The 24,945-nt window shown below is 42.2% G+C and overlaps 1 protein-coding gene across 10 annotated transcripts in view; it reads left to right on the forward strand.

Annotated features, from left to right (window-relative positions):
• The window catches only part of C5H4orf33 (chromosome 5 C4orf33 homolog), a 97,240-nt gene that overhangs the window by 58,310 nt on the left and 13,985 nt on the right, over positions 1-24,945 (forward strand). For 8 of the 10 annotated variants that reach the window (XM_034772432.1, XM_034772433.1, XM_034772435.1 and 5 more), the window contains 2 exons: positions 11,719-11,918; positions 13,460-13,735. The exons of 1 other annotated variant lie outside the window; for it this stretch is intronic. In XM_034772432.1, coding sequence (XP_034628323.1) covers positions 11,719-11,918; positions 13,460-13,547 — 288 coding nt within the window. In that variant the 3' untranslated portion in view covers positions 13,548-13,735. Of the gene's footprint in view, positions 1-11,718; positions 11,919-13,459; positions 13,736-24,945 lie in introns of those variants that run through there. One more of the 10 variants, XM_034772438.1, reaches the window with a different exon arrangement.

Consider the following 24,945-nt stretch of genomic DNA (forward strand, 5'->3'; position numbering starts at 1 on the left):
TCCTCATCTTCCCCGGATGAGGTGGTGGCGGGCACATCAGCCTCGGGCCCGCCTCCAATAGATCTTTGTGCCCACCAAGACCTCTTACGTAGGTTGGCACGGAATATGGACCTCCAGGAGGAGGAGATAGTGGAGGTGCAGGACCCGGTGGTGAGCATCCTGTCGGCTGATGCCCCATCCCGGGTGGCATTACCACTGATTCAGACGATTCAGGCTAATGCCACTACTATATGGCAAACCCCTGCCTCCATCCCACCCACAGCCAGAGGAGTAGAAAGAAAGTACTTCGTCCCATCTAAGGACTATGAGTACTTATATACGCACCCTCCAACGTGTTCACTGGTCATGTCCTCAGTGAACGCAAGAGAGCGTCATGGCCAGCAGGCGGCAGCGCCCAAATCGAGGGATGCTAAATGCTTCGATTTGTTCGGGCGTAAAGTGTACTCAGCTGGGGGTTTACAGCTCAGAGCTGCGAACCAACAGGCGCTCTTGAGCCGCTACAGTTATAACTCATGGAACTCCATGGGTAAATTCAAAGAGTTGAACAGGAGTACTTGTGGCACCTTAGAGACTAACAAATTTATTAGAGCATAAGCTTTCGTGGACTACAGGATGCATATAGAATGGAACATATATTGAGGAGATATATATACACACATACAGAGAGCATAAACAGATGGGAGTTGTCTTACCAACTCTGAGAGGCCAATTAATTAAGAGAAAAAAACCTTTTGAAGTGATAATCAAGCTAGCCCAGTACAGACAGTTTGATAAGAAGTGTGAGAATACTTACAAGGGGAGATAGATTCAATGTTTGTAATGGCTCAGCCATTCCCAGTCCTTATTCAAACCGGAGTTGATTGTGTCTAGTTTGCATATCAATTCTAGTTCAGCAGTCTCTCTTTGGAGTCTGTTTTTGAAGTTTTTCTGTTGTAATATAGCCACCCGCAGGTCTGTCACTGAATGACCAGACAGGTTAAAGTGTTCTCCCACTGGTTTTTGAGTATTTTGAATCCTGATGTCAGATTTGTGTCCATTAATTCTTTTGCATAGAGACTGTCCGGTTTGGCCAATGTACATGGCAGAGGGGCATTGCTGGCACATGATGGCATATATCACATTGGTAGATGTGCAGGTGAACGAGCCCCTGATGGTATGGCTGATGTGATTAGGTCCTATGATGATGTCACTTGAATAGATATGTGGACAGAGTTGGCATCGGGCTTTGTTACAAGGATAGGTTCCTGGGTTAGTGGTTTTGTTCAGTGATGTGTGGTTGCTGGTGAGTATTTGCTTTAGGTTGGGGGGTTGTCTGTAAGCGAGGACAGGTCTGTCTCCCAAGATCTGTGAGAGTAAAGGATCATCTTTCAGGATAGGTTGTAGATCTCTGATGATGCGCTGGAGAGGTTTTAGTTGGGGGCTGAAGGTGACAGCTAGTGGTGTTCTATTATTTTCTTTGTTGGGCCTGTCTTGTAGGAGGTGACTTCTGGGTACTCGTCTGGCTCTGTCAATCTGTTTTTTCACTTCAGCAGGTGGGTATTGTAGTTTTAAGAATGCTTGATAGAGATCTTGTAGGTGCTTGTCTCTATCCGAGGGATTGGAGCAAATGCGGTTATATCTTAGAGCTTGGCTGTAGACAATGGATCGTGTGGTGTGTCCTGGATGGAAGCTGGAGGCATGTAGGTAAGTGTAGCGGTTAGTAGGTTTCCGGTATAGGGTGGTATTGATGTGACCATCGCTTATTAGCACAGTAGTGTCCAGGAAATGGACCGCTTGTGTGGATTGATCTAGGCTGAGGTTGATGGTGGGATGGAAATTATTGAAATCATGGTGAAATTCCTCAAGGGCTTCTTTTCCATGGGTCCAGATGATGAAGATGTCATCAATGTAGCGCAAGTAGAGTAGGGGCATTAGGGGACGAGAGCTAAGGAAGTGTTGTTCTAAGTCAGCCATAAAAATGTTGGCATATTGTGGGGCCATGCGGGTACCCATAGCAGTGCCGCTGACTTGAAGGTATATATTGTCCCCAAATGTGAAATAGTTGTGGGTGAGGACAAAATCACGAAGTTCAGCCACCAGGTTAGCTGTGACATTATCGGGGATACTGTTCCTGATAGCTTGTAGTCCATCTTTGTGTGGAATATTGGTGTAGAGGGCTTCTACATCCATAGTGGCCAGGATGGTGTTTTCTGGAAGATCACCGATGGATTGTAGTTTCCTCAGGAAGTCAGTGGTGTCTCGAAGATAGCTGGGAGTGCTGGTAGAGTAGGGTCTGAGGAGAGAGTCCACATAACCAGACAAGCCTGATGTTAGGGTGCCAATGCCTGAGATGATGGGGCGTCCAGGATTTCCAGGTTTATGGATCTTCGGTAGCAAATAGAATACCCCTGGTCGGGGTTCTAGGCATGTGTCTGAACAGATTTGTTCCTGTGCTTTGTCAGGGAGTTTTTTTAGCAGATGGTGTAGTTTCTTTAGGTAATCCTCAGTGGGATCAGAGGATAATGGCCTGTAGAATGTGGTGTTAGAGAGCTGCCTAGCAGCCTCTTGGTCATATTCCAATTTATTCATGATGACGACAGCACCTCCTTTGTCAGCCTTTTTGATTATGATGTCAGGGTTGTTTCTGAGGCTGTAGATGGCATTGTGTTCAGCATGGCTGAGGTTATGTGGCAAGTGATGTTGCTTTTCCACAATTTCAGCCTTTGCACGTCGACGGAAGCAATCTATGTAGAAATCCAGTCTGTTGTTTCGACCGTCCGGAGGAGTCCATGCAGAATCCTTTTTTTTGTAGTGCTGGTAGGGAGGATTCTGTGGGTTAGTGTGCTGTTCAGAGGTATGTTGGAAATATTCTTTGAGTCGGAGACGTCGAAAGTAGGATTCTAGGTCACCGCAGAACTGTATCATATTCATGGGTCTGGAGGGACAAAAGGAGAGGCCCCGAGATAGGACAGACTCTTCTGCTGGGCTAAGAGTATAGCTGGAAAGATTAACAATATTGCAGGATGGGTTAAGGGAACTACTGTTGTGGCTGCTTGTGGCATGTAGCAGTTTAGATAGTTTAGTGTCCTTTTTCCTTTGTAGAGAGGCAAAGTTTGTCTTGTAAATGGCTTGTCTAGTTTTTGTAAAGTCTATCCATGAGGAAGTTTGTGTGGAAGGTTGGTTTCTTATGAGAGTATCCAGTTCTGAGAGCTCATTCTTAATCTTTCCCTGTTTGCTGTATAGGATGCTGATCAGGTGGTTTCGCAGTTTCTTTGAGAGTGTGTGACACAGTCTCTCAGCATAGTCTGTGTGATATGTAGATTGTAATGGATTTTTTACCTTTAGTCCTTTTGGTATGATGTCCATCTGCTTGCATTTGGAAAGGAAGATGATGTCTGTCTGTATCTGTACGAGTTTTTTCATGAGGTTGATGGATTTCCATTCCATACGGCTAAATGCAGTGCCTTGCATAATGACAGGTTTCAGAGTAACAGCCGTGTTAGTCTGTATCCGCAAAAAGAAGAACAGGAGTACTTGTGGCACCTTAGAGACTAACAAATTTATTAGAGCATAAGCGTTGGTTCCCCAGGACTCAAGAGAGGAGTTTGGGGCCTTAGTGGAGGAAGGTAAGAAGGTGGCTAGGACCTCCTTGCAAGCCTCTTTGGACATAGCGGACTCTGCCGCCAGGACTCTAGCATCGGGCATAGCCATGCGACGCATCTCCTGGCTCCGGGTTTCAGGCTTGCCGCCAGAACTGCAGCAGACCCCGCAGGATTTACCGTTCGAGGGCCAGGGACTGTTCTTGGATAAGAAGGACTCCCGATTGCAGAGCCTCAAGGACTCAGGAACCATCATGCGCTCCCTGGGGATGCATGTCCCAGGGCCCCAGCGCAGACCCTTTAGGCCCCAGCCACAAAGGTTCTACCTCGTCCAAGACAGGACTTTCCCAGAAGGTTGGGTCGAGGTGGTAGATGAAGGTCAACCGGCCCCCAACCCGGTCAGAACCAGGCCACCTTTAGGTCCTAGACAAAACTTTTGAAGGTGCGTTCGAGGATGGCGCCCCAGCCACTACCCAGGATCCATCTCCCTCCTTTCGGGATCGCCTCTCCCGTTTCCACCATGCTTGGTCCCTTATTAACCTCGGACCGGTGGGTCCTTCGCATGGTGGAGAGGGGATACGCTCTCCAGTTTTCTTCATCCCCCCCCTCCAACTCTCCCTCCCCGTCCCTCTTCAGGGACCCTTCTCACGAGCATCTCCTTATACAGGAGGTTTTTGGCCTCCTCGCTATGGGTGCCATAGAGGAGGTGCCCCCAGAGTTAAGGGGCAGGGGGTTCTACTCCCGCTACTTCCTGATCCCCAAGTCAAAAGGGGGTCTGCGACCCATTTTAGACTTACGCGGACTCAACAAATTCATAGTAAAGTTGAAGTTCCGCATGGTCTCCTTGGGGACCATCATCCCTTCGCTGGATCCTGGAGACTGGTTCGCCGCCCTCGACATGAAGGACGCATATTTTCATATAGCGATCTACCCCCCTCACAGGCGCTTCCTTCAATTTGTAGTAAACGGAATGCACTACCAATTTGCTGTCCTTCCCTTCGGCTTGTCCGCGGTTCCGAGAGTGTTCACAAAATGTATGGCTGGCGTGGCAACATACCTTCGTCGACAGAGGATACAGGTGTTCCCGTATCTAGATGACTGACTGGTGCGCGGCCACACCAGGGAGCAAGTTCAAGCTCGTGTCCAGATAATACTGCAAACATTCCATGGGTTAGGCATTCTACTCAACAAGGAGAAGTCCACTCTGGAGCCAACCCAGAGAATAGAGTTTATCGGGGCAGTCTTAGACTCCAGACTCGCCCGAGCTCTTCTGCCAGACACTTGGTTTCACACCATCACAACCATCATCCACGGACTCCAGGTCTTCCCGATTACCAAGTAAGGACGTGCCTCGGCCTGTTGGGGCACATGGCCTCTTGTACTTACGTAACCAGGCATGCTAGACTTCTGCTTCTCCCACACAGGCCTGGGTATCGTCGGTGTACCGCCCTTATTGGGACAACCTGAGCATGGTGGTCACGGTTCCGAACTCGGTCTTGACCTCTCTCACTTTGGTGGCTGGGATCACAAGGCGGTTTGCGCAGGAGTGCCATTTCATGCCCCACAACCCTCCCTGCACCTGGTCACAGACGCTTCATCCCTAGGTCGGGGCGCTCACCTCGGGGAACACCATACCCAGGGCCTGTGGACTGCATCCCAACTAGCTTTGCACATCAACGTTCGAGAGCTGATGGCGGTGCGCCTAGCCTGTCAGGCATTTCTGGGTCTCCTGCATGGCCGTTGTGTGTCAGTCCTCACAGACAACACCACGGCCATGTTCTACATCAACAAGCAAGGAGGAACCCGGTCGTCTCTCCTATGCCAAGAGGCCATTCGCCTGTGGGAGTTCTGCATTGTCCACTCGATACATCTCACGGCATCGTTCCTCCCTGGAGCCCAGAACACTCTAGCGGACCGTCTCAGCAGGTCCTTCCAGACGCACGAGTGGTCGATTTGTCCAGACATCATCTATTCCATCTTCCAGAGGTGGGGATTTCCCCAGGTCAACCTGTTCGCATCTTGAGCCAACAGGAAGTGCCACGCGTTCTGCTCCCTACAAGGGCGATCTCCGGGCTCCCTGTTGGACGATTTCCTTCTGACGTGGAAAGACCAGCTGTTCTACGCTTTTCCTCCATTCCCACTGGTCCACAGGATACTGCTCAAGCTACGCAGAGACCAGGAAAGTATGATTCTTGTTGCTCCAGCTTGGCCAAGGCAGCACTGGTACACCACGCTTCTGGAGCTATCGGTTCAAACTCCGATGACGCTTCCCTTGTACCCAGACCTCATCTCTCAGGACCACGGGAGACTCTGTCACCCCGACCTGCAATCGCTCCACCTCATGGCGTGGATGCTCCATTGCTGAATCGGACAGAGCTACAATGCTCACATCCCGTGCAGCAGATTCTGCTGGGAAGTAAAAAGCCTGTTACACGGACCACTTACTTAGCCAAGTGGAAACGGTTCTCCTGTTGGTGCAAGGACCGGGCCACGCCCCCCTTGCAGGCGTCTATTCCTTTTGTACTCGAATATCTCCTATCCCTGAAACAGCAGGATTTGGCGATATCTTCAATCAGGGTGCATCTGGCCGCTATATCTGCTTTCCACCCAGGAGGACTCGCTTCCTCTAACCCGATGGTCGTCAGGTTCCTCAAGGGCTTAGACCAGCTGTACCCACAGCAACAACAACCTGTTCCGGCGTGGGACCTCAACCTGGTCCTCTCCAAGCTCACAGGGCCCCGTTCAAGCCATTGGCTACTTGCTCACTCCTGTACCTATCTTGGAAGACAGCTTTCCTCGTAGCCATCACTTCAGCAAGGCACGTTTCTGAAATCAGGGCACTCACGTCTGAGCCTCCATACACAGTTTTCCACAAAGACAAGGTGCAGCTCCGCCCCCACCCTGCCTTTCTCCCCAAGGTGGTTTCAGCTTTTCATGTGAACCAGGATATATTTCTCCCGGTCTTCCATCCTAAGCCGCATGCTACCCGTCAAGACCAGCGTATGCATTCCTTGGATGTATGCAGGGCCCTGGCTTTCTATATTGAGCGTACAAAGCCGTTTAGGAAGACGACACAACTCTTCGTGGCAGTGGCCGACCGGATGAAAGGCTTACCGGTCTCCTCACAACGTCTCTCCTCTTGGATCACGTCCTGCATTCGTGCTTGCTACGACCTGGCCTGTGTCCTGACACCGCGCCTCACCGCCCACTCCACGAGGGCCCAAGCCTCCTCGACTGCCTTCCTGGCTCATGTCCCGATCCAGGACATTTGTAAAGCGGCAGTTTGGTCATCGGTCCACACCTTCGCCGCTCACTATGCGCTGGTACAGCAGTCCAGAGACGATGCTGCATTCGGATCAGCGGTTTTGCACACAGCGATGTCTCACTCCGACCCCACCGCATAGGTAAGGCTTGGTAGTCACGTAATTGGAATCGATATGAGCAAGCACTCGAAGAAGAAAAAACGGTTACTCACCTTTGTAACTGTTGTTCTTCGAGATGTGTTGCTCATGTCCATTCCAAACCCGCCCTCCTTCCCCAGTGTCGGAGTAGCCGGCAAGAAGGAACTGAGGGGGCGCTGGGTCGACTGGGGTATATATCTGGTGCCATGAAGGCGCCACTCCAGGGGGCTCCACAGCCGACCCACCGGGTGTTGCTAGGGTAGAAAATTTCTCCGACGATCGTGCACACGGCGCGCGCACACCTAATTGGAATGGATATGAGCAACACATCTCAAAGAACAACAGTTACAAAGGTGAGTAATCGTTTTTTCTGTTTGTTTGAAGAGGAAAAGTCACTGGGCTTGAGATTCCTCTTAGATACAATGGCATATATCAGAAATAACTCCACTGAAGTCAAGGGAGTTACATCGGTGCAAGAGTAATCAGATTATGGCCTATTTATTCTTCCTCACGTCACTTCATCTTAAGGTACAAGATGAACACCCAAAGACAGAACATAATTTGACTTAATTTTCTGATCTGTAAAGACTAGTCCAATAAACAAAAGAATAGTATTGCATTCTCTACTGTCCATTAGTTTGCAATATACAATGGCATATATAGAAATCTGGACTGCATAGTAGCAAACTTGAAACATATTTCTTTTTCAAATACCAATGTCAGGTTGATTTAAAATCCACTATAATCATGGAATCATAGTTCAATTTCTGTGCAGTGCAGGCATACCAGGAAATGATGCAATGGAAATATAAAGAGTTATGATTATTTTTCAACACTATTCAGTATATTTTCTTTTCATTGACTCGGCTCAGTCGGTTGTAATTGAGGATAATGTATTCTGAAAAATCTGCTTTACTGACATAAATTACTTCAGAGCATCAAAATATCTTGACCTTTTGTTATTGTGTTCTTTTAAGGAATCAATGCAGGGATTCATTCTCTCTGCATCAGAGTCAGTGACCACATGAATGAGCATAGCTAGTTCCACTATATCAGTCATAACAATAGATTTCTCAATTGCCAATGAGTAATACCCACAAATGGTAAGATTCGCACAAAAGAGAGAAAACAAATTCTCATAGAGCCTAGTGTACTTCAGTGTAAATGAAATTCCTGTCCTTTGTATGTGTAATATTCTCTGCTTAACACTGCCTTAAAATAGGTTTGTTGGGAGTGTTTTTCAGAGTAACATTTTTCACATATATACATTATATTAGCATCTTTTATTACATGGTCACACAATTTATAGTTAAGGGTATGGCTTATTTAATTTCTCAGCAGCCCTCTTTGCCACCCACCCCTCTGTATGCGCTTCAAGGTTTTTCCTGCAATTACTTCCCAATGGGTCTTTATTTTGCCAAGATGTGATAGTTCTCTACTCCTTTAGCAGCTAAGCCAGATTCTACACTATGACTGCCCATTTGTAGGCTTTCTGTCCACCAAATTCTATTATTCATGTGTTGTGGACATGGCTCAAGAGGTAAGGTATAGGGGAAGGTGTAATACCCGAAAGACCTAGCAATGACACAACCATGGGAAGTAGTGAAAAGGTTTGCTAGAAGCTGGAAATGGGCGACAGGGGATGAATCACTTGATGATTACCTCCTCTGTTCAGTCCCTCTGGGGCACTGGGCATTGGCTACCTTGGGAAGACAGGATACTGGGCTAGATGGACCTTTGGTCTGACCCCGTACAGCCTTTCTTATGTTCTTATGGCTGCATGGCTATGGTTCTTCAAATTGTACATGGAGGTTAGAGTGATTTTTCATCAGTGCCTCTGATTGCTGCTACTGTCACCAGAAAAAATCAGGGCAGCCACTGATAGGGTTAATAGGAATATATAGAAATTACACTAAAAACTTACAGAATTCAATAGAGAATGACATCCTTACTATAGGCTTTTGAAATATCCCATATAAGTTTACAGGAGAACATAATTTTCTATTGTATTCTGTAAAGTGGTCAAAAAATTGTAGTTTTCTGTAGAAATTATTGAACCTTTCAAAAAGAATAAGTAAAACTCTGATGCATACAGTGTTGAATATTGAAAGCCATTGAAATGATTAATCCTCAAGTCAAGGAGTCTCCTGATTTTTTAAAAAATCTAGTTGTTTTAGAAAGTGAACTGAAGACTTCAACATCTAAAAGAAATAGGCTGCCTGTCAAGTTGAAGGAGAATTTACTTTAGTTGTAATTAATAGACTTACTTGTAATCTTTAAGCAATAATCAGGAAGACAATAGATATACCATGTTCCACAAACTGTTTTTTCTTAAATTTCATCCAACTGCAACTACAGTCACTGTTCTCCTTAGCTTTTAAAGATTTTAGCTCAAATTTGAATGGGAGCTAGCTTTAACTTCACTCTGTACCTTTCCATAATAAGAGTGAGTATAACTCTGCTTTAGCAAGCAGCTAACTACTGTCTCTTTTGAATGGTGACAGTCTGTGCCTTGCGTAATGTGTAAATCCAAGAATACATGCACGCACGCACAAATGTGTTACCTCTTTATTAGATCATTGTACAGATGATGAGTAGAAAAGTTGAAAGTAGTATTGTTCCAGAAAGAGTGTTGAATGCTCTGAAGAGAATGGCTGCACTCTTTGGAGGGTATATAAACTTGCTATGTTTATAGCAAAGACCTAGCAATGACACAGCCATGGGAAGTAGTGAAAAGGTTTAAAACCTACAGTATAATTAAAAACAATTAAAAGATAATACAGTATCTGTTTCCCACTGAAAAGGGATTTGTGAACCCATTTCGCAATAGTTGTCACTTTAGAACAGATGTCCCCAAACTTGGGTCCCTAGAGCACTTGCTGGTAGTCTGTGGAATGCTTGCTAGATGTATTGTGCTGGCTTCTTTTCATTTTCATCTTCCAAATAGTATTAAAATATAGCTAAAAATACATTACTTTATTTTCTAATGTTACTTTTCCATGTAAACAATTGCTGTAGTTGTCAGAGACCTGTGTTTCTCAAAATGTGAGGGAAGCTTTTTGTTTCCATCTTAAATAGGAGGGAAGTGGTCCGTATGAGACTAGCAGGGGAATTGGCCTGAGCAATTGGGATTTGGAGATGAAATGGTACAATTTGTGTGTTAGAATGTAGTTCACCCTTCCTCTAAAAATGTTTGCTAACCCCTACCTTAGAATATTATATAGAACCCTATAGAAGAAGTTCTGTATCAGTTTTTATATATACCTCCTTTGCATGGTGGAGTGAAGGGAGACCCTGGGGAAAACATAGTGGAAGAGACCATGGCAGCACTATTCCATTAGAACTATGCAGCCATGTAACCCAGGTGAGCAGTACAGCTGGGACCCTGGAAATATTTTGATAGCACATGGACAGCTTCACTCACCAAGGGATTCTGCCTCAATATTAAAATATGAACACACTTTTTCATCTGTCTGCATCCTTCAAGAAATGAAGTTGTACGGGTCCTGCAGGGATTGATTATTGAGGATTAGATTAGCAGAATCTGATCCCCTTATCAAAAGCATTACATTCCTTCTGAAGTGCATTATTAACATTACAGCCTGAAGAAAGAAAATAGGTAGTAAATTAAAATGACACCAACTAATCAATGTCAATTTCTGTGACAGAAATTCAGTTCTGTTTTGTATTACAACACCCGCACTTGTATCTACTTGTAAAAGTAATACCCAAGAATTCTGTTCCATATGCAATTACATTGTTTGCTGCATGAACATATCTTCAGTTGTTTTTGTTTTCATTATTCTAAATGTACATGTCAAATTCATTACTAGAAGGAGATAAACAATCCATATATTATGGATAAACAATTATGAAATAGTAATTGATATTTTAATGGAAACACTAACAAACTCAAAGAACGAGGAGTACTTGTGCACCTTAGAGACTAAAACATTTATTTGAGCATAAGCTTTCATGGGCTAAAACCCACTTCATCAGATGCATGCAGTAGAAAATACAGTAGGAAGATATATATACACAGAGGACATGAAACAATGGGTGTTGTCCTACTAACTGTAACGAGAGTAATCAGTTAAGGTGGGCTATTATCAGCAGGAGGAAAAAACTTTTGTAGTGATAATCAGGATGGCCCATTTCCAACAGTTGACAAGAAGGTGTGAGTAACAGTAGGGGGAAAAAATTAGCATAGGGAAATAGGTTTTACTTTGTGTAATGACCCATCCACTCCCAGTCTTTATTCAAGCCTAATTTAATAGTGTCCAGTTTGCAAATTAATTCCAATTCTGCAGTTTCTCGTTGGAATCTGCTTTTGAAGTTTTTTTGTTGAAGTATTTGAGGTCTGTAATAGAGTGACCAGGGAGGTTGAAGTGTTTACCGACTGGTTTTTGAATGTTATAATTCTTGATGTTTGATTTGTGTCCATTTATTCTTTTGCGTAGAGACTGTCCGGTTTGGCCAGTGTACATGGCAGAGGTGCATTGCTGGCACATGATGGCATATATCACACTGGTAGATGTGCAGGTGAACGAGCCTCTGATAGTGTGGCTAACAGATTCTTAATTCTAATGTCATGTATAAATATTCCTTATTATCTAGATCATTAAAAAACACACTCATGTTTGTCTGAAGGTGCCTTAGCTCAACATATTTAGTGATATTAATTGTATATTTAAATAACAAGGATGACATTTTGATTTTTTTTTAAATCCTGTGTAAAGAAAGGACTTGACTTGATATTTAAAGCAGACATAAACTGGGACAAATGGAATGGCACAGCACTTATTCCTTGGAGGTATTTCCCACCTGGTGTTGACAAGATGAATTCATATGCCATCCATGGGTCTGGGATTGGAAGAACATATGAGGCACTTTATCCAATACCTAGAGAGGATATTGAACTGGGACAGGGGCCTAATTTGTGAGTACAAACCGTATCTTATTTATGCTTGTTTTCTCTTTTGTCTGTGACTACTAATCCAGCAAATTTGGGAAATCCTTCCTACTGCAGTGTAATGTGGTGAAATACTTTCAGCGTGACATTGATAGAAATTATGAAACTGCCTTTTGAGTCTTGATCCAAAGCCCATTGAAGTCTGGAAATGGAAGTCCTTTCATTTACTTTAATAGGGTTAAATGAAACTCCTAGAGCAGAGGCAGACTGTAGTCTGAAATAATACATTTCAGCTAATGAGAATGCAGAACTTCCTATTTAAAAGTATTTTTCATTCACAATTATGAGAAATGTATATACTAGAGGAAATATACTACTGTGACATGCAAACAAGCTGTAGAGAGCTGTAGTGGGGCGGCTGCTGATAGGCAGGGGTTAAAAACAGCCAAGCTAGGCTGATTGGTGTGGCCAGCTCAATTAGGGCCCAGCTGGCCCTGATAAGAGAACTATGAGCCAGGAGCTGAGAGGAGTCTCTCTCCAGCCCTGCGGGAGAGGGCCTAGCTGCTGGAGAACAAGGAACCTGAACTGGAGCAGTGCTGGGGAATAGGGCAAGGGAGCTCCAGCCTGGTAACCCCCCAGGCTGCAGGCGTTGGTGAAGGCCTACAAAGGTACTGGGGCCACAGAGGTGCAGCCTGGGAATAGGCAGAGGCAGCTGGTCCTACCCCCTTGCCAGTGATGAGTGGCCATTACAGACTGCAGTCTGCCCCAGGTAAAGGGGGCTGGATGATGACTGGCAGTAGCCACTGAGGCAAGGTGGGTTTAGAGGATTGGGGGATTCCCCTGGGAGGGGAGACCCAGAGTGTCGGGGTACTGCAGGATAAAGTGGCACCGGGGTCCTGGAGGGACACAGGGCCTGAGGTAGGCGAGACACCGATCAGCAGAGGGCACTCCGAGCTTGAATCGAGCTAATTCCCAGGACAACCAGCAGGAGCTGCCGCTCCGGTGAGTCATTGCTTCGCTACAAGAGCATATTCCCCTAGTTTTCCCCTATTCATTAATGGATCCAATTCAGGGTTCCAGTACTAATTTACAAAGCCCTGGTTGAGCAAAGCACTTAAGCAGATGCTTGATTTTAAGTACAAGAAGTCCCTTTGAAGTCTCCATTGGCATTTTTGTCCCAGATGGGTCATGATTTTTTTTAAATTGTGGGCTGGATTCGCAGTGCTGTTCTGGATGGAAAGCAGACATAAAGTAATTTGCTCCAGCCTATGAGGATTCCCCCTATGCAGGGGAATATGCAGGTGGAATAAAACTACTATACAAGCTCCTACTCCACCCTCTCTCCTGACCCCAGAGCAGGACAGAGCTATGCTGTCCCTAAACTTCAGCAATCTTTGCCTGCCAAAAAGGTTTCTTATGGTGTCTTTACACTGTAGCCCGGCGGCAATGTTCCAGCTCACCTTTGCAGCAAACCATTCATTTTGAAGTGTATTATTAAAATGAACGTTGAAACTTTTTTATTTTTTACTTACAAGTTGCTTTTTTTTATGCCTGTTTCTCACCTATAGCCATCGTCTGGAGTATTTCAAAAGGTTCAGTCTAAAGTGGATTATGGGAGAGAACTGGGAGCAACCTGCATCAGACCTGTGGAAATAGCTTAATCAGTGTCTACAATCAAGTAACTTTCTAAATCACAAACACAGTTATTAAAAAACAAAACAAACTCTAACAAAAAACAACCCCCCCCCCTCCAACTACTTAAAAGTCTATTTTCAAATTGCTGGAACTAAGTTGTATTCTGTCACGGCTTCAAATTGATGTGGCAATTAAAATAAATAATTTAAGAGGCTATTTCTTTTGATAATGTTTTGTTTTATATTGATTCTTTTTAACAATTAAATAATAAAAAGGGGATAATGGGTGTTTTAACCACTCTTTCAAGGTATTTTTTATCTTCCTAAAACACCTCTTATAAAGTAATAGAAACCAATTTAATTATTTTGATCTGTCTACAAAATACAAATGATACTAATATTTGTAAGCTAGACACTAGTTGTGGAGACAAGAAAAGAGTGTCTGGCCCAGGTAAGCTCTGTAGCCACAAAAGCCACTTCCTAGTGTGGGTGTGGTAGAGAAGTATCCCTGTCTAACAGCTGAAGGCTGTCTAATTATAGCCATTATGGAATTTTTCCCCTTCTCTGGTTTGAAGTCTGACTTTGCAGATTACCATGTAATATATTTCAGTGTGACTTTTGGGGAATACTATTGGGGGAGTTACTAAAACCAGGTATTATCTTTGATAGAGGAATATCAGTCTGTCTGGAAAGATTTTTTTTTTATAGGGACCATGATGCAGACTAATGGTGCTCTCAGAGGATGAAGCTGGAGATCAGCATAAAGACATAAACTAAGGCACTATATTGTACAATATTTACTTTCACCTCTACAAAAAATGATTCTATTCTTTTCAGGTTCCCATACCACACAGATTACTCTTTTTGGAGTAAAACAAAATAAGGGGGCAGCACATTTACTCAACTCTTAGAGGAAATCTTACAAAAAAGAAAGTACAGGATTTAGACTGTAAAATTTTAGGGCAGATGCTGCCTTTCATTATGTGTTTTGCACAGTGCCCTGCATGACAGGGGACACTGGCTAGGGCTTCTGGGTGCTACTATAATACAAATAATAAAAACATAATAAAAGAAGTGGAGCTCATATGCATGTGTTCTCTCTCCTCAGACAGCTCCATAACTTGCCACCATGGAGCTCTTCACTTTGGTGCTGGGAAACGTATGTGGCATGCCAGCCTTTCCCCTGGAGCCACATGGATCTCAAAAAATCTGTAGGTTCTAGAGGCTGAAAGCTTTACTGCTTCTACAAAAGACGAATTCCACTCTACCCCATTGAAAGAAATCCGATTAAAATACAGAATGGAAACCTTTCACTGTTGTTGGAGGTGATCTAGTTAATAGAAGATAAGCTGTTAGTTCCAGTAACATCAACATCCAGTAACATCAAAACCAATCATGATTGCTTAAAGTACATAAGCAGAATTGCTGTAAGTGGTCTATTAATAACTACTCTGTTTTGAATTTAGATTTTTATAGATGCCTTGGAATTACTAGAGTTGATTGTAGGGTCTTTTTCCTTTACAAATGCTGTTTTTCAGGGTAATTTTCACTGGGATATTACCGACCATACAAGGTGTCCTGTGCTATCTTATCCAGTTGTCAGGCATTGATAAAATACTGCAATCCATGAAGCAGGTGATAATCAGTCTATTTTCCTGCCTACAGGTATTCCACATCATTTGCTGATCTTAGAACTTTTCTGAGTTTAGAACTTTTCAGACTCTAGTAAAGTGGATTTTGGAGTTCATATACCAGTAGTCCAACAATGAGACAAAATGGAAACACAGTGTAGTTAAGTATATTGTCCAGTTATGTGCATTTCTAGAAGCTGGACAAAATATGATCTTGGATTAAGTAGGCACAACTCCTAGTGAAATCAGCTCCAGAGCTGAATTTGGCCCAATGTCTTTAAAACTTTCTCCTGCATTCCTTATAATGTCACCTTAAATGCGAGTTTAGGAACTTTCATTTAAAGTGTGTAAAGTTCTCTTTGCAGTGTTATTAACTAGAGGGATTCTGGATTAATTCAACAGCCAGGTCTGTTCTTTCAGCCATAAGCCATGCTGTCATGGAAACTTAATTACACTTTAAGTAGGATGCAAATGAGTTGTGACACTACATCATTTCACATGAAAGGTTCATTACTTACATTAACTTGCACAATGCTCTCTCCTAAGCATAAGCCTCATTACAATTTTTCTATTTTTTAACATGGTTAAATGTGAGTAGGACTTTTACTTTTAATATGTCCATTCTTAACTGCATATCCATTTTTAATCATTTAAGCTTTAAGCTGTTGCATTTATTAAATCAGTATAAAATGAACTAACATATACAAGGCACTGAAATAAAAGTCCGATACATCATGTCTGTTCCCACAGCTCATTCTGAATTCTAGTTTGCCCTTTTTACATGCAGAGCTGTGAAATGTTAACTCGATATAGACATCTATCTTTAGATCTCCTATGTGACTGGCATGCATGCTCCTCTACAGGTGGGTGGGAAGAAAATTATAGTTTTTAATGCTATAACCAAAATAATCCTGGGTGGTTTAACAACTTAATAATCATGAATTTAGGATGACCAAAAATTGATAAGCGGTGAATCAAGGATGAGTTGTTGAGTCAAAAAAGAAAACACTGCATAATATGTCTTAAATACCTAAGGAGCCAATAAAAATCAGTTGCCTAATAGACTAGAAGTTAGTCTTTATAAATGACCATGTGGTAGTACTGGAAACCGTGGGGATAGTTTGAAGTAGTTAAGACAGAAGATTGTTCTTTGGAAGTAGTGCCTTTTATCCAGGTTTCACTGTGCATTTTTTCTTCCATCTCTGAATGCTGCCTAGCATATTTGTACATTTCCACACCTCCTCCTATACCTATATCTGGTAATAAAGTTATTTTCAAACCCAGACTAGCTTTGATCATCAATTAGATAAACCTCAAATTGCAGCTAAAGCAGAGTCATGGAGTCAAGACTCCTGGGTTCTATTTTCACATCAGCCAATGATTTGTTATTTGACTTTAAGCAACTCATATTTTTTCTTGTTGAATTTAGTGCTCATGCAAAATGTTGGGTTGGTATCCCTGGTGATCTTCTGGCAATTGAAATTCAGTACTTACACATACCAGATATGGAAAAAGCAAGGATCAGCGCTAGTTTCCCTGTATTTTCCTGCCTATATGCTTTACCTCTGACCTCAAGGGATGAAATGGCAGTTCTATTTACAGGCCCATTCAGGCCCCAATAAGCAAATGACTTAAGTACATGCTCAGCTTTAAGCATGTGATTAGTCCCGTTGAAATCAATGGGATCACTGTAGAATGGGACTGCTTGCTGAAATCAGTGGGACTGCTCATGTGCTTAAATGGCAGGATCTGAGTCATTGGCTTTTTTTTGCTGAGACTGCCAACAAAGGTGCCAGCTATCATTAACGATGTTTGTGATCTGTACATCTGACTACAGGGAAATCAACTAGGACCACCAAACCCTTTACATTCAGACCACTGAACAGTCGTCAGATGATAGTAACTTCTAATTGGTACTAACCTGGATTTGAAATGGAAACCAAGAAACAAAATGTGTCATATACCATTAGCAATCACCTGAACTACCCATCCCTTGGCAAATCACATTTCTCTATATATATCTTAACTTTTCTGTGAAAGGGGTATTTCATTGATTTCTTGCACTGTGATCATGCCAAAAAATGTAGAGATGAGCAACTGCTCACTATTTGGTGGTCTATTTTAGTGGAGGGGTTGGCCAGGTGAAGAAATAAATGCCTATTACTTGATCAGTATAATCCCCTTCCCCATTCTTAATTTTCCTATGATTTTTATGTAAACAATGATACAGTGGGGAACTGCTAATGGAAAATTTATTAGGTAAACAGTCTCCCTCTGACCTTTAATTTTGTGCAGCTTTGAAGTAAATATAACAATGACTCATTAACTGCAAAAGGTCTGCAGTGTTTAAGGAGAGTATCCAAATTGATAAACACAGTTTCTCCCCAGCAACAAAATAATGTGCATCTCCTAGAGGGACCTTGAATATTATCAGTCTTTCTCTTTGTTTTTTTCATCCCTCTTCCATTAGACTATAATATGAAAATGTCCAGATCTCAAAAGTTTCACACTAATTTTGGAACCCATGTGCAACTGCTTGTTTACCGGTTTTGTGATTACACTGCAACTGCCAAACAACATTTCACTGAAGTCTAAATACTCTTGAACCACATTTCTAGAGCTGAAAAATGGCATCGTTTAAGCACTGCCATGTATAAGGGGCAATGTGTAGCTGGACCAGTCTAGGAAAAGGCCCAAGGAGGAATTGTGACTCAGAGTCACAATTGCCTCCTTGCTCCAAGATAGAAATTTGCTCCAATCCCTTACCAGATGCAACATCTTCCCTCTCACAGCAGCTCAACTCTGCTGGCTGGTGTATTGGGGCAGAGATTGGCTTTTTTGCCTTCTTCCTGCCCTCTCAAGGGAAGTAGTGGCTTCATACATCCTGCTCTTTCCCCTGTGTCTAGAGCAGAGGTCCATGCAGGAGAGGTGGAGGCACTGTTGAAATGATTATTTATGCAGGCTATTATCAAGACACTAATTTAACCATAAATTCCTTTATTAAATCCAAAGGCCAAATCATATTTATACAATTGCTATAATCATGTCTAAAAGCCTATATAATAAGCAATTTACTACATCCAAACAGTAACAAAACACTTATAAGTATTTGATCAAGATACTTACAAATTGACAGAATCCAGGGGTGCTTAGACCCATACTGGTTGGCTCCAGCATGTTCAGGCAGGTATTAGCAAGGACCCCTTTAAGAGTCTACTTTTACACCCTTTAACAAGTGATGTCATTGCCAATTGCTGACTTTAGCTAAAAAACAATCTGAGACAGTTCACCCTTATTTCCAATCTTAATCCAGATAAGATTTATAACCTCCTTTATCCACAAGGTTTTTCCTCCCTATATCTTCCCTTCCTTCATGCTGGCCAACAGTTTTTCATTTGCACCTGGGCTCACATTGATCCTAATTTTTGAGATTCCACTGGTGTGTGGGGTGGAAAGGACCATGTTGGCTCTTTTAAAGACAGATTCCGTTTGTCTTATTTAAAACCTTCTGCAATCACTGCTATGGGTCAGAGGCCTTGTTAGAAACTTCCTCTTCTTTCATTAGCTATTCTTTGAACTAGACATCCTGCCTACTGTATTCCTTCTGGCCTTAGAACTCATTACTTTCAAAGCCTTTCTTTTACTTGCTAGGTGGGGCCTTTCTTTAAAACACATATTTCTTTAACCAAATGTAAGCTAACTTTAATTCTCTAATTTTATATTTATTCTTCAGTGGCATTATTGCCCCTTTCGCCTCTATGCCCTTTATATACATTGAAGATTTTTCCAGTATTTAGGCAGGCATGGAGCCACAGCGGTGGACTGGTGAGAAACTGTATGGAGAATCAGAGAATAATGAAAACTGGAGAGGAATTTGATGCAGGTGCAAATGATTTTGTGGGACCAGATGAGAAGTGACCAGATTGAACAGGGAATGCAGACAAATCAGAGCACAAAGGAGTGAACATAAATTAAGCCTGGAGGAAGAAACCGTGTATTCATCTATTAATTGTATTAAGTAATCCCCATTCTTAAATAAATGGATGATACTCAATAACATTACTTCAGAGTTTCCCTGTTGTAGACATAACCATGTTAGTAATTATTCAGGTAGCATGAAAAAATTCTTTTAATGTACATAAAGTTGAAGGTACATTTTGGGGTATGATTGTAGAGTAGGATTTTTAAAAGTGCCTAAATGACTTAGCCCAAAATCAGTGGGACTTATGATCTTAAGACATTTAGGAGCTTTTGAAAATCCCACCCAAAATGTGAAAATATAAAAGTTACAACCTTCATCTCCACTGCTTTGTACCTGTGCAGTCATCTAAACCAATGCAATGTGGATTTAAATCCTACCATTCTAATTTGGTAGCAGTTTACACCCTCTTTGCACAGGTGTAAATGGCTACACATGATAGCAGAGAATTAAGCTCTGCATGTTCACATTCTGAGCAAAAAGAGGCCATGTCTACACTACAAAGTTTGGTTGATGCAAGTTACATTGGTGTATAGCCACTGACTGTAGTATGTCACTCATGTACATGCATACTTGGGTGCTTGTATAAGCGCTGTGTGTCCTCACTGTGAGTGTTTGTGTCAGTGTAAAACATGGTGCACCATACATAGGTATTTTAGTGTGCCCTGCACTGCTGTCCAGCACAATGCCCTGTAGGACATTTTTGCAGTGCTCTGTGGGATGTTGCCATTTCACCCAGGGATTTCTGGGAGCCAGAGGTTAAGATCCCACCATGCCACTTTCTCCTTCCCAAAATGCTTGTTCCATCCCATAATTTTCATGCCATTGTTTAAAGCTCCCACAGTCCTGCATGCTGCTTTTCGGTCTTCACCATCTCTCTGGCAGAAGCACAGACTCTGCACAGCTCAGCATAATTCTTATGAACGTTGCTGACATAGGATGCACAATTTTATATTTGCAGAACTTGAATGAGTACTACTACAATTGGCTGTGCGATGGAGAAGATGTGGAGATGTTCAAGTACAAGAACTGGATTGCTGATGGACACTGTGGGGAAAAAAATGCCAATTTGCCGCTGGCATGCATGGAGAGGCTACACATCGTGGATTGCCACTTCTGGGGCAGAGCAAGGAGCACTGACTGGTTTGCAATGCAGATTTGGATGGTGATCAGTGGCTGCAGAACTTTTGGATGTGAAAGGTCCCTTTCCTGGATCTGTGTACTGAGTGCGCCCCAGCCCTCCAAGGATACCAAAATGAAAGCTGCATTGACCATGGAGAAACGAGTATCAATCATGCCTTGGAAACTTGCAACACCGGATTGCTACCGGTTAGTGGGGTTCTATTAAAGGAGTTCTTGGGACCTCTCTTGAGCCTCAAGGCTTCCTTTGTGCACCTCCGCCTTCAGTTCCACATGAACCAGTGAAGCTGCAAGGAGCCCTCCAGTCAGCTGGACATGGCAGAACAGGGTGATGTCCAGTCCTATCCTGACTTGAAGACCTGTCCTTTACCCAAGTTAGAGATCCTAACAAAATTCTCCAACTTCATTGAAGAGCAGATAGCTGAGACAGGTCTATACCCAAGTGGCAGTTGTCAATGGGGAAATAGTGGAACCTTAACAAGCTGAAGTCTTCCCTCATTTTGAGATTCAGGGTAACCACCTAATATCACCTTGAGAAAGACCAGAAGGCAGAAGAAATCCAGACCCAGCTCATAGGCCTTGGGCCAACGGAGAAAGCTTCCCTGATTCCCCTCCTGCTGGTGAACATATCATTCCAATGCGCTGGGATGGACATAGCTGGCCCCTCAAAAAGAGCATTATAGTTACCAATACATTTTGGTAGTTGTGGACTATGTCCCCCGAGTATCCTGAGGCCACACTCTGCACTCTATGAATGCCAAGGCAGTCACTTTATGATGATTATTGCCCTCATTAGGGTATCACAGGAAATTATACCGGACCAGGGAACAAACTACATGTCCCAGACAATGGAGCAACTATGTGAGATTTTGAAAATAAAAGCCCTCTGAATGTCAGTCCACCATCCCCATACAGATGGGCTGGGGGAACGGTTCAACAGGACCCTAAAGAATATGCTAAGAAGGTTCATCACTATGGATATCTGACACTGGGACCAATTACTCCCTTGCCTCCTGTTTGCCATATAAGAGGTGACACAATCCCCCACTGGCCTCTTGCCACTTGAGCTATTATACAGAAGACAAGCATGAGGGATTTTGGACCTTATTCAGGAGATGTTAGAAGAACAGTCACCTTGAACTGATTATGTGATACAGCACATTCTTAACCTTTGAGAGAAGCTTGAAGCTTTAGGCTCGATCACCAGGGAGAAAGCTCCCAGAGAACAGCCTGTAATAAAGGGGCCCACCTTCGGGTATTTCAGCCTACGGATTGGGTTCTCTTATTACTTCCCAGTGTAGAATCAAAGCTCCTGACCTGCTGACAGAGGCCTCATGAAGTGGTGCAATGAGAAGGACCTGTGAATTATGAGATCTGGCAACCAAATGGATGGAAACTCCAACAGGTTTGCCATGTGAACTTTTTAAAGCTATAGCAGCCTTGAGAAAGCCTGTTGATAGCATCCTACTTGCTGTATAATGTACAATATTTGGAGAAAAATAGTTACTTGCAAAATCCTCTTATACTTTCTGATTGCTTTTCTTGTTTTAAAATTTATAACATTGTGTAAAACAGAGAAATGGAACCCCTTTTTTCAATTTTGTTGTGCAAAAATTAATTACTAGAGATGATGTATTGTTACTGAATGTAAATCTTAGCTGTCAAAGAGCATGAAGCTGTTCAATTTTAAGAATAACAGAACTGTATTTAATATAGTCAGAGAAAAAATGTCTTTTAAAAGGCAGATTTTTGAAGGCGGAGATTTTTAAAGGTATAGGCATTGCTGCACTCAGGAGCCTCAATCTCATTTTTAAAGGGTTTTAGGCACTTATGAGCCAAAATCCCATTGACAGTCTAAATCCCTTTTGACAATGAACCAGTTTGGCATTGCAACACAGAGTGAGTCACACCTAAATACCTTTAAAAATCTGGGCTTGGATGCCTACAAAGGTCTGATTGAAATTAAGGGGCAAAGCTTGATTAACACGTCAAAGGTGGGATTTTCAAAAAGGCTCATTACTGGCCTATCTGTCATTGGAATCAATATTTTACTGGAGCGGCCTAAGAGAGAGGCCACTTCTGAAAATCCCAGCCCAAACTTGTTTCAGAAATTATTGAATAATGTGTAAGCGCAGTTTCTCCATATAACTGAATTGAGTCTGAAGAAATAGTAAACTAGAATTATTACTATTCAACTAGTTAGCAACCTGAAGCTCATTTGAAATGATCAGATGTATAATGAGCTAGGTCAGGTGGGAATGAAATAAAATAGTAAATAAAAGAAAGAAGCATTCCTATCTTGACAATGTCTGGGTTGGTTGCGTAATGTGTAATGACCTTGTGCCAGAAGATCAAACTCTAGAGCTTGGAACCATCCTTTACACTTTGTAAGAAAACTGGCTATAAAAATATTCCTAAACAACAATGCACTGGGGAAAATGCACCATTGTAACATGCCATTAAAAATTAATAATCTCTAGAGCTAAGAATTATTATTTTTTTAAAAAAAGACTGTTCAGACATATACAGGCCTGTACATAGAGCAAGTTAGAAAATCAGTACAATTGGGAGGAAAATAATGGTTTAAAACAGATTGAAGGAAAAGAAAGTATCCCAATAAATCATCTGTCAGTGTAGATAATAGAATACTGCATCATTTTCTATCAGCTAGAATAAAGGTTATACACAGTTTCTTACTTCCCAAACAGTATGATCTTGCTGCCATATTTAATATTAGCTTCCATCGTGACTGTGGGCCAGATTGTAGCTCTACATTATGTGGCTGTACAGGGACATAAAGGGGTATAAGACCCCAAATAAATCCCCCTGTAGGGTCTTCATTCCTCTCAGCTGCAGGTGCAGTCAGTGGGGCTGGAGGAGAGAGTAGGAGCTTCACATCTGTTACTTCGCCCCAGCCTAGGTTGGTAGAGTAGACTGGGAAATGGGCAGCACTTTGGCTCTGCCCCCATAATTCATTGGCCAATACAGCTGGCACCAGAGATTTGGGTAGGAGGAGGAATTAATCTATTAATGATAAGTGTCTGGAAGGGGTGGAATTGTGACTTGGATTCCTCCTGAGGTAAAGCAGCAATGTACTGCCCCATAGACAAAGCAGTGGCTAAAGGCACAATCTACCCTTGTGTGTTTAATAATGGAAACACTTTACATACTTTTCTGTAATTGGTTGTAATAATTTCTGAAGACTCTAAAGGATGTCATTGTATTTAATAATGATAGTAAAGCCTCCACAGAGGCTTTGGAGAGACAATGGCAATTGAAAGAGGGAAGAATATGATTTTCCCAGCAAACAAAATGTTGACTGCAAATATTATTCAAAGCATTCTGAATAAAAATAGTAGTATAAAGGGGTGGCTTGTCTAGCTTTGAATACTGTGATGTTAAAAATCACAAATATTTACATTTAAAAGAGAAACACTGGGAAATTTTGATGTCTTTACAGATAATGGCTTGTAACCAGAAACACTCTTTTTACAATAACATTTATAAGTATTATCTTCCTATAATAAAATTGCACAGATGTTGCAGTACATTATATATTAAAACTGAAATGGACGAGACACAAATTCTGCCACCATTAAATGGTACCTTAGGGCAATTTGATTTCGATGGGACTACTTAATGTCACTTAGCCCTGAATAGCACCCACCCTACAATGACAATATTGAACTAGATAATTTAATACTACAGGTCTTTTTTCATTTTGATCTTTTTTTGATTCTGGGCCTTATCCTGATTTCATAAGTCAGTGGCATTTTTGTCACAGACCAGAAAGAATGCAGGATTTGGCCCTCTGAGTTACAAATTACCTCATTTCATTCTTTTCTAGTTACTATTTCTAATTGTTTAAAATTAGTATGTTAGGTGTTAAAATTGTGAAGTAATATAAAACATGGAGTTTTGGGCTATTTCCCCCTCCTGTACTTTAACTGATGCAAAAATATTGTCTCAAATTAAAAGTTGTTTTTTGTTGTAGTTGTTGTTTTTAAAGAATCCTATTCAAGACTGTAGCTGAATAAACACTGTAATTTCACTAATACTATGTGGGGTGCAGAGACTGTGCTGGAAATACATATGTGTGAAGCTTCAAGAAGCTTTGTTACCCACTAATTAAGCACAGAGCGGCCAAAACAGCTTGACATACTTATAACCTTTAATTTTCTATTGCCCTTAAAGGTATAAAATGTTCACTTCATGGTGTGTTCACTTTGGGCAGTTCATATCATCTTTGTCATGGAGTCTTCGCTAATGGCCTCCTCCTCCTGAATATACAAGTAAAAGTGCAAGAAGGCATTTAAATCAATAAAGCCAACAATAAACAGCATGTGACTCATGCATGCCTTTTCAGTTAAGAAAATACATTGGGTTTCTTGTGACTAGCCATACATATTGATGTTTCTTGTGACTAGCCATACAGAATGTTGACTGCAGAAGTCTATATGAGATGAATATCTAATTGGAATTATGTTTACAAGGAACTGTTGTAGCAAGTGAATGATAGTGAGAAAAATATGCAATATAGCTTTCTATTACTGCATACTTCCAATGCTTACAGAATCGCAGTTATCATTTGGAAATATGGTCATATAAATGTGTTTTAGGGCTTGATTTCAAATATATTATATCAGCATCTTTGCTACAAATACTGTTTA

The sequence above is a fragment of the Trachemys scripta genome, chromosome 5 (genome assembly GCF_013100865.1).
Source record: "Trachemys scripta elegans isolate TJP31775 chromosome 5, CAS_Tse_1.0, whole genome shotgun sequence".
Taxonomy (NCBI): domain Eukaryota; kingdom Metazoa; phylum Chordata; order Testudines; family Emydidae; genus Trachemys; species Trachemys scripta.